The sequence below is a fragment of the Athene cunicularia genome, unplaced genomic scaffold, assembly GCF_003259725.1.
Source record: "Athene cunicularia isolate RWA unplaced genomic scaffold, athCun1 SCF_1, whole genome shotgun sequence".
NCBI lineage: Eukaryota > Metazoa > Chordata > Aves > Strigiformes > Strigidae > Athene > Athene cunicularia.
In genome coordinates, this window is record NW_020799155.1 from 2,235,581 (window position 1) to 2,245,002 (window position 9,422).

At 53.4% G+C, this 9,422-nt stretch overlaps 1 protein-coding gene across 2 annotated transcripts in view; it reads left to right on the forward strand.

The window, feature by feature from the left end:
• The window catches only part of LOC113490487 (acrosin-like), a 10,053-nt gene extending 868 nt beyond the window's left edge, over positions 1-9,185 (forward strand). The window contains exons 1-5 of one of the 2 annotated variants that reach the window (XM_026867000.1): positions 6,117-7,053; positions 7,341-7,541; positions 7,872-8,137; positions 8,421-8,566; positions 8,766-9,185. In XM_026867000.1, coding sequence (XP_026722801.1) covers positions 6,968-7,053; positions 7,341-7,541; positions 7,872-8,137; positions 8,421-8,566; positions 8,766-9,125 — 1,059 coding nt within the window. In that variant the 5' untranslated portion in view covers positions 6,117-6,967 and the 3' untranslated portion in view covers positions 9,126-9,185. Of the gene's footprint in view, positions 1-6,116; positions 7,054-7,340; positions 7,542-7,871; positions 8,138-8,420; positions 8,567-8,765 lie in introns of those variants that run through there. The other variant, XM_026867001.1, reaches the window with a different exon arrangement.
• Positions 9,186-9,422: the final 237 nt, after the last annotated feature.

Here is a 9,422-nt window from a genome sequence, read left to right on the forward strand (position 1 = left end):
GGGAGAGAGTCACCCCAGAGGACTGGTCAGAGGGGGAGGGGGAGGGGGTGGTGAAAGAGGGGGTTGAAAGGTCTCGGGCACAGCAGTTGGAAACGCAAAGTGTCTTTGCCGGCTACTGGTGGGATCCTTGTGTGTGTGCACAATGCACCAGAGAACTTGAAACTGGACTCTGTCATGGCACAGGAGATACAGATCTGGAAAGACCCGCGGTTTGCAGCGACGACTGGGTAAGGAGCTTATCATGCAGACACTCTTTTACAGTGTCCCAAACACCACACATTTTCAAGAACTGTTTCACCTGTAAATAAATTCTCTGGTGTCTACAGTATTAGTCATGCATTGTCAACAACGGCTGCTCAAGAGCCGTGTAGCACCTGGATGCTGGTACGTTGATGCTAATGAGCACAAACTGTGCTTTGCACTGAACTCTGCTGTTAGGAAGTGTGGCTTGACCACAGTCCCACCCACTCCCACATACACACTTGGCTAAATACTACCCCGAGATGTATCTAACTCGGAGGGATGAAAATCCGACCCCACATCGGAGGCACAGACCGATGGGTCTGTGCTCCTCACACCCCCGCCCCAGAAGGGACGCCTTTTGGTAAGGTTTGGGCCCTCGGCTACGCCGAGTGATTACCTGGCAACTGTGTGTGATGGCAATCGATTTTTGTGGGTAGTGCTCTACAGCCAACCTGCAGCCTGTGCATATATCGAAGGCAATCCCAAAGAATCTGTGGATGTTGCATAAGAATAAACCGTACTATTGGTGACCCTGACGGCTTCTCTTGAATGAACAGGCCCTACAGCACCAGGGCTGTTCATGCGGCTGCTGCCAGGATGACAGTCATGGCAATAAATGACATACCTATGAATAGATAAGCCCAGACCCTCAGGCCCTCTAATCTCTGGGGAATGACTAGAATGCAGGGGGATTCATCTCTCCCCAAATTAATTTGTCACATTAAATGTAACAGGCATTTAAAACCCAAGATTCCTTCCAGGCACGTCCTGAAGTCTTCTGACCCCTGATTTAGAGAGGCTTAATCCTGGGTAGCAGCCCCAGGCTCCTCCAGGTAAGACACCCAAGAGGTTTTTCACCCTCAACGGACACTCTCTTCTCTGGGATGTGCCCGAGATTCCTCCCAGACATGTCCCAGACTGTCTTGTGCCCTGCTTCAGGGACCTGAGATCCCAGGTAGCAACCCACTCCTCCAAGGAAGCCACCTGAAATACACGTTATCTTTTGGCAAAAGCTGCCACCTCCAGGATGCACCAAGCGCAACTCACAGGCAGCTCCTTGTCTCCTCTGACCTCTCTCTTAAAGACATGTGATGTCAGTTAGCAGCCCCAGACTCCACAAGGAAGCCACCTGAGCTGTGTTTTCTCCTGTAAAGGAAGATTTTTGCTCCAGGATACACACAAGACTCCTCCCAGGCGTGTCCTGGAGCCTTTCCACCTCTGCTTTAGGGCAGCTAGTCCTGAGTAGCACCCCCAGACTCCTCCAAGGAAGATACCCAAGAGGTTTTTCTCCCTGAAAGGATGCTCTCTTCTCTGGGATCTGCCCAAGGTTCCTCCCAGATGACACAGAGAAATCATTACTTGGTTTGAGATATATTTACTTATTTACTTATAGAAAACGGCTTAGCAGCTTATTTACTTCCTTATAACAAGTTATAATATTACTTATCATAATTTTTGAATATTGCTAAGAATCCTGCTTGCCCAGCCTGTTCTGTGGAATTTTACCAAGGACTACTGTGCTCATCAAAACAAAGCAGTTCACTGTGAAAATCTACCAAGAACTGCAATGTTCAGCAACATACTATGCTTTTGTCCTTGAGTAACAAGGTGTGCTCTAGCGAGTTGGAGTCTTGGTAAAGAGTAAAGGTCGCCATCTACGGATGGCAGAAGTTCTCTTGGTTCTCTTAGAGAAGATAGAATGAGTAAATGAGTTTATTACAGTTTAGGAAAACCATGGAAGTAGCAAAGAATATTTTCTTACACAGTTACCTGCTCCTTTTCAGGCAGTTGAAGATAGGTATGTACCAGTTGTCAAGTTTGAGTTTGGTGTTGAGGTAAGCATTTTGCTTTTTTTTTTTTTTTTCAAGTGAGAAATACTTTTTTCTTGCTTTGGAATAGATTAACTTCTGCAGGGACCTGTGACCATGCTATTTTACCAGGTTACTGGTACCTTAGAGGAAACTGTCATTAAATAGCCTGACCACAGCCTGTCCCAGGAGAAGACGCTGCAGTAAAATGGGAGCTTATAGGAAAATAAGCCCCTAGGAAGCCTGGCGGGCATGGGAACGTCAGGGACATCCCTTTCTAAACCTGTGCTGTAGAGCAGGGCAGTCTGCTTGAACAGCACTTCTCTCACAAGGACTGGGCAGAGTGGGAGGAGAGGCAGTGCCCTTGCTGACTCCTCCCAGCTCTGACAAGCTGCCTTTCTCCAGAGGGCTGGGTGTGGTGTCGTTCCCTGTGTGAAGCATGTCAGCAGACTGAATGCTTTGTGGCAATCAGAAGTGAGGTGCTCATGAGACAGACAATCTGGAAAATGAAATGGAAACGTACTCCTGTGGCTCCTCCTGCCTGGGTTTGTCAGCTGCAGGAATCCCTGGAGCTGGAGCACATCTTACACAGTGAACGGGGACCTACGTGCTGCAGGACCTAAGCAAGTCACTGCTTGGTATCGCTCTCACCAAGACACTTATTCCGTGACCTTCTTGTGGCCTTTGTCTGGCGCAGACCTTCACAGAATAACTTTCTTGCCTCGGACTGTACTATGAACCAGACGCTTCAGGATCAAAAGGGCTTACTGCGTAGAGAAAATGCTCTCTCCTTTGCGGAGGTACAGCTGAGGAGATGGAATGCAGCTCTTAATTCTGTGGTGAATTTTAAGTTCCCTTTTAATGGAAATTCTAAGTTTAGAGTAGTCTGTTTGACTTCCTTTCCCTAGCTTAAAAAGAAGGGGCTGATACAATGAAGGTTTTGCCAAGAAAATCTGGGACTTCAGGCAATTTTCTTGATTTTTTTGGCAAATAAATCTCTTGGGAGATGTGTCTATAGTCCCATAGCTCTAAATACAAATGTTAACCACTCTTTTTAGACTTGGCTGTCAACCACTGGTGTGCTGTTCACAAACAGTGCAGCATTCTAACTCATGGCTGGCACCTTTTTCCCTCTTGAGATGGATCTGGTGTGTGCAAGACTGTGTGTGCAAACTGTTTCTGACAATCTTGATCTCAGGTGACTGGCATCTGAGAAGCCTGGTTACGAGATGCACACTGAGCTGAAATGGTGAGCATGTTTACGCATCTTTAAAAGGAAAGTGTTCCTGAAATGGGTCTAGAACGCACATTACACAACTCCAGTTTCAGTACAAGGTGCCTGAACTGATCTCCTGTGTACTTGAGATCTGAGGAGGTGGCGAGTGGGCTTACATTTAGACGTTTCAAGAAGTTGTGTCTTTAGATAGACCTGTCTTTCACGTTTCGTGGATCAGGGGGTGTGCATTGTTCCAGTTTGCCACAGAGACTGCTTCAGAAGAGTGGGTGGAACGCTTGATAGAGAAGAATGTGTGGTAGTGCGTAAAAAAAATAAAGACATTTAAAATACCCGAAGCCTAACTTGGGCTCACTGTTTAACAGTGACTGGTTTAATTGTTTCTGGCTGTTGAAAGAAACCTGGCTTTCGGAATCCTCTAGAAAGGCCTTATGAAAAATGGTTGGCGTAGTCTATAAACTGTGACAAAGCTGTTGAGGGCACCAGTTACCTGAAGGGATACCGAATGTTATGTGTAATCTGTAATTTTCAAGCTACTACAAAGCGAGAAATCCAAACTTGTTTTCATAGGTTTGAATGATCAATTGTAAGCTGTTGATAGAGCGTAGCATAAACCAGACCTGGACCTGTTACTAGGAACTTCTGTACTTCACCTTTTTTCTTCGAGCTACTGAGGAAATGCTACATCTAGCGTCAGATGAAGAGAACTCGCGGCTCACGCTCTGTGTGATTAAACTGTGGGCAAAACGTGAGTGAGGTGATTGATTGTTCATAATCTTTAAGCTTTTCAGAGGGACCTCATGCTGAAAAACGAAGACCATGAGAAGTACTTCAGCTCTGGATAGCCATTTCAATGACAGTTTTGAAACAAAACCCTGTTTTTCAGTTTAGGTTCAAGGTCTGTCCATGGGGTAGAGTGGGTGTGTTTTTTAATGGGGGTAGAGTGGGGCGAAGAGGGGAGTGCCTCCAGGACAAGGTGCTTTACTGCTTATCAGGAACCTGACTACAGATGGTAAAAAAGCCAAGTCTAAAAGCTTGGTACGTACGGAATAGGAAAGTATTGTTTGCGCATGTGGCTAGAGCAAGCGCTAGAAGAACGGCACGGTTTTTTCTTAAGGGAAGTTGGAGTGAAGCGGGAGCTGTAGCAGTGTAGGCAAATTTCAGAGTAGCGGTATTTTGACAAGTGGTGTGGTAAGGATTCTTTTTCTCATCACTGTTAAGGACCAACAGTTTTGGCCTCATTGCACTGCAATAACAACTGACTTGGAGGCTGAAGTGTACTGAGTTTTCTATAGATTGTGAAGTTGGTGCTGCAAATTTGAAGCAATATCCTTGGGTATTGAAAGACTACAGGCTGACTCCAGTGTATCTGCTCTAGGAAATGGCATTTACTCCGACCTGCTGGGATTTCTTGGTCGGCTTTCCTGGACAATGCTGGTAGCAAGAACATGTCCACTCTATCCAAATGCTTTGGCTTCTGCTCTTGTGAACAAGTTCTTCTTGGGTTGTTTTTTTCTGTTTTGTTTGGTTGGTTTTGTTGTTTTTTTGTTTTGTTTTCGAAATGGCAAGATCTATTGTTTATTTTAATTTGCAGAAAAAAAGTAACACTTCATATAAGATTTATGTCGACAACATTCAGTTCTACCCTGAATTACAGGGCAGAGTTTTAGATGGACAGACCCAATGAAAACGGGGCTTCTTGGCTGCTCAGGGGTAGCAGCTGCTGACCGCCTTTGTTCTTGGGGCTTTGCGGTAGTTGGGGTGCCGGGGTTATGCAGTGCTGGGGTAAGGGTTTTCAGGGGTTGTTCTAAACTAGTTTTAGGAGAGATAGTGGTGTTGGGTGCTAGGGTTATGGGGTGTTAGGGTTACGGGATGCCAGAGCGTGGGTAGCATGCTCACAGCTCCTGCTTGGCTCGGGGGTGATTCCCATACCCTTCCCCCCACATCCAGCACAGGAAGAGCCGAGCTCCCTGAGCACAAAGCCTCTGCCTGGGTTCTAGCCCCCCACTGCCTCCAGGTGTGGCTCAGTGGATGGGCCAGGCTTTATTGATTCCATACGAGCAATTCTACCTGACAGCCAGGCTGGGAAGGGGCTTGTGGCCATGAACCTGCTTCCGTGCCCCTTGTGTCACTGCTACGACCACAATCAGCTGTTTGTTTTCCAGTGCCAAGGAGAGGGGGTGTGTGGGGGTGTGTGTGTATGTCTATGTGTGTGTGTGTGTGTGTGTGTGTGTCTGTAACGGGATGGAAATGGGCAGCACCCGAGGCCCCTATGGCTGAGCCCCTGAACTCGAGGCACCTTGTGCTTCAGACACCTGGTGTGACACCCACGTTCCACAAACCCACACAGAGTGCCCCGTGCTGCCGGCCCGTGCCCCCACCACCCCCCGCTGGCCGGGACCACCCAAAGCTTCATTCCCCCTGCCTCATCTTCCTCAACTCCTCCTTTTCTCCGCCCTTATCTCCTCTCACACAAGGGATCCACCCCGGGTTGTTTTTCCCACCTGCTCCCAGGTTTACAACATCTGTGAACAGATTTGCTGTTTCAGGTGCTGTTGGCGAGGTCACCTTGGACTTCCATGGCTTTCCTCAGGTGGTTTCCTATGTTCTGCTGTCCCTGCCAGATTCCTCTCCCTAAAATGACCCCATCTCTTCCTTCAATTATCTCTGAAGTGTGGCCATCTCTCACATCATTCTCCTTTAACCACCTGCAAAATCTGGTACTGGAGGAGCAGAGTATCCACAGAAGACAAGATGCCTTCTCTCAGGCCGCCTTCTGCCTGCTCTGAGCACATCCCCTGCTTCCCTCTCGTGACTGCCCTGCACGCCCGCACGTGAGCACGGCTCCGCCATACAGCTGCAGAAGGCAGAGCTGAGGCTGCTCCAGGCTTTCCCAAAGCCATGGAGAATGGCATGTGGGGCTGAGAGCAGGAGCAGCCTTCTCTGTTCAGGGCTTGCAGTTGCCTGTCCTCGGCCACGCGTACCAGGTGCCACAACCGCCCTTGTGGGTGCTGGCCCAGAACAGCAACAGAACGCACAGACAGCAAGGACAGGCAGCCTGCCAGAGGGCTTTGCCGGGACTGATGTGGCCAGAGTGGACAGTGCTACGTGTGCTGCACAGCGCTTTGTGCAGGAAGGGTGACACTGCTTGGCTCTGCTGGGTTTATTGGGCTCGCACATCGCTGCTTGCCTGCCACGGCTGTAACCAGATGGGCTCTGCAACACCCAAACACACCTACTGCCTGTAGTAGTCACGTTCTCTGGTGTATGTTTTTTGGGAAGGACCTGGTGGCAAAGGGCAGCGTAGCACAGGGGGGCAGTGAACCCCCCAAAGAGGCTGTGGAGCTACACTGGGCTTTTTCCTGCTCGCCACTGGCAGGCAGTGCTGGGGGTCAGGCGCTGCTGCCTGCCATGGGGCCTGCACAGCCCATCCCACAAGCAGAGCATTCAGCGGGGCTCTGTCGGGGGTGTCCGATCCCCGCGTCTGCCTCCCCTCCTGCTTGGAAATCCCCGTGTTGTGGCCCCGTGCCCCTGGAGACAACCGTGCCCAGGCCCCGGAACCAGCGACACTGTGACATCAGCCCCGTTGCCGAGGGCACTGTGGGCAACGCCAACCCTGCGGGCAGTGTGTCGTCTGCTGCTGCACTGGTGGCAACAAGCCCTCGGTTCTGGCAGCTGGCACATGCCTCTGGCAGCAATGCTTATGCTTCCGCTCCTCATCCTGCTGGCCCTGAGCCGGCCTGTGCACGGCGCCTGGGACAGCTGTGGGTAAGTGGCCGAGGCCCTGGGAGGGAGCTTGGGCACCCTGATGGGGTTCCCTGGAGGGTGCCCGCTTGTCCCCGTGGCCACAGCACGGCTTCCCCAGCCCCACGCAGGGTCTCGGCTCCTTGCAGCACCCGAGCCGCTGGCACAACTCGCCTGCGGGGCTGCAGCAGAAACAGGGGTTCTCTGGCCTGGCTGTCCATGCAGCGCCCCGTGGTGAAGGCAGAGGGCTGACCTTCAGCCGGGACTGCAGTGAGCCATCGAGCAGGACGGTGATGAGTTTCTGGTTACAGGGGGACCTGCGGGCTCCGGCCCATGGCTGCACAGTCGGGCACGTCGCGTGTCGTGGGGGGCACAGACGCCCAGGCAGGGGCCTGGCCCTGGATCGTCAGCATCCAGGATCCTTGGAGACCAGGCACAGGGCACATTTGCGGGGGATCACTCATCAGCCCGCAGTGGGTCCTCACAGCAGCCCACTGCTTCATCAGGGCCAGGTAAGGAGGGTCAGGACCGCGGATATCCCCCCAGAGTTCGCGGGTGCCCCGTCCACAGCAGCACGGGCTCCTCCCATCCCCGTTCCTTGCGGTACGCCCAGTGCCTGGGCACTGCAGAGCCCGGCTGAGAGGCTGCTCAGGAGAGGGCTGGGCTCCCGCCACAGCTTCCTACAGCCTCCAGCTCGACACGCCTGGAGCCCAAGGCATGCTAGGGCAGTCTGAGCCTCTGTAGCGCTGCTTTCCTCTGCCCCGTGTGAAGCAGATGCAGGGGACTGCTGGGCTGCTGCAGCACATGGCTCCCTCTGAGCCCTCTCCCCATCCGCCTTCCAGGCATGTCAACATGTGGCGCGTAGTGATCGGGGCCACCCACCTGACTCAGCTCGGCCCGGAGACACAAGTGCGCAATATTAAGCGCCTGGTGGTGCACGAAGACTACAGCAGCGTCTGGGAGAGGAACGACATTGCGCTGCTGGAGTTGGACCAGCCTGTGCAGTGCGGCTACCACGTACAGCTGGCCTGCGTGCCCGACGCCTCGCTGCGAGTGTCACAGCTGACCAACTGCTACGTCAGTGGCTGGGGGTCCACGATGGCGAGAGGTGAGTTCCCAAGAGTGCTCGTGTCCTGAGTGCGAGCTCGGCACACGGGGGAGGTGGGCTGGGCTTCCTGACAGCAGGGGCGAGAGCCAGAGCGCGACTGCGGGGACGTGTGCTCGTAGAGAGATGGGCCTGGTCCAGGGCCCGAGGCCAGGCAGAAGGGCAGCGCCGGGGCAGCGCCTGTCACGCTGCAAAGCCGAGCCCCAGGGAAGGGAGTGGTTCACCCAGGCAGGGCAGGAGACCTGGCACCGAGCTGCTGGGTGTTAATTCCTTTCTGTGCTCGCAGCTGGAGGCCCGACGGATGTCCTGCAGGAGGCCAAGGTCCCCCTCATCAACGTCCACGTCTGCAACAGCAGCCGGTGGTACGCAGGGGCCGTCCACCCCCACAACCTGTGCGCTGGGTACCCGTGGGGCGGCATCGACACCTGCCAGGTAGGAGATGAGAGAGCGCCCTACCCCACAGGCCCACTCCCCTCTCCCTGGCAAGGTTCTGCAGGCGCCAGCACTGAGCAGAGCCTCTCTGCGCAGCGCACACAGCCCTGGCGGGTGCCGTGAGAGAGAAGGAGCCAGGCCTGGTGCTGCCAGCGGCCACCCGACACCCCCTGACCCCTCCCTCCCTCCTCTGCTGCAGGGTGACAGCGGTGGGCCTCTCGTCTGCCAGGATAACAATGCCGAGTACTTCTGGCTTGTTGGGGTGACCAGCTGGGGGAAAGGCTGCACAAGAGCCAAGCGGCCCGGAGTCTACACCTCCACGCAGCACTTTTATGACTGGATCCTGGTCCAGATGGGGCTGCACCCAGCAGCAACGGCTGCTCCAAGGCCACAGCCCGTATTCACATCAACCCCCTTACAGAGTCCGCAGCCAACACCAGCGCAAGCGGGCAGCTTTACGGACTGCCCATTTCCACTCCAGAAGCTGGTGGAATTCTTTACTCGGCTGCAGGAGCTCCTGCAGGTCCTGTGGGGGAAAAAGGCTCCAGCAGCATCGTGAGCAGGAGCCAGCTGAAGCCGCAGCAGCGCACCACAGGGGCACTGCCTGCTGATCCAAAGGCAGCCTCGGTGTCAAAGGCCTGCCCGGTCCTGCCAACGCACACAAACGCTCCAGTTGAGCATTCTGTTTGTTCAAATAAATTTGCCAAGTTTCACAGCTCGCCATGCTGCAGTCCAATTCAGTCTCCTGCGCAAGGCAAAGATTCCATGCCCGGCACCTGCAAAATGACGCTGCAGGCAGCCAGGTGAGGCACAAAGGGAGAGAGTCACCCCAGAGGACTGGTCAGAGGGGAGGGGG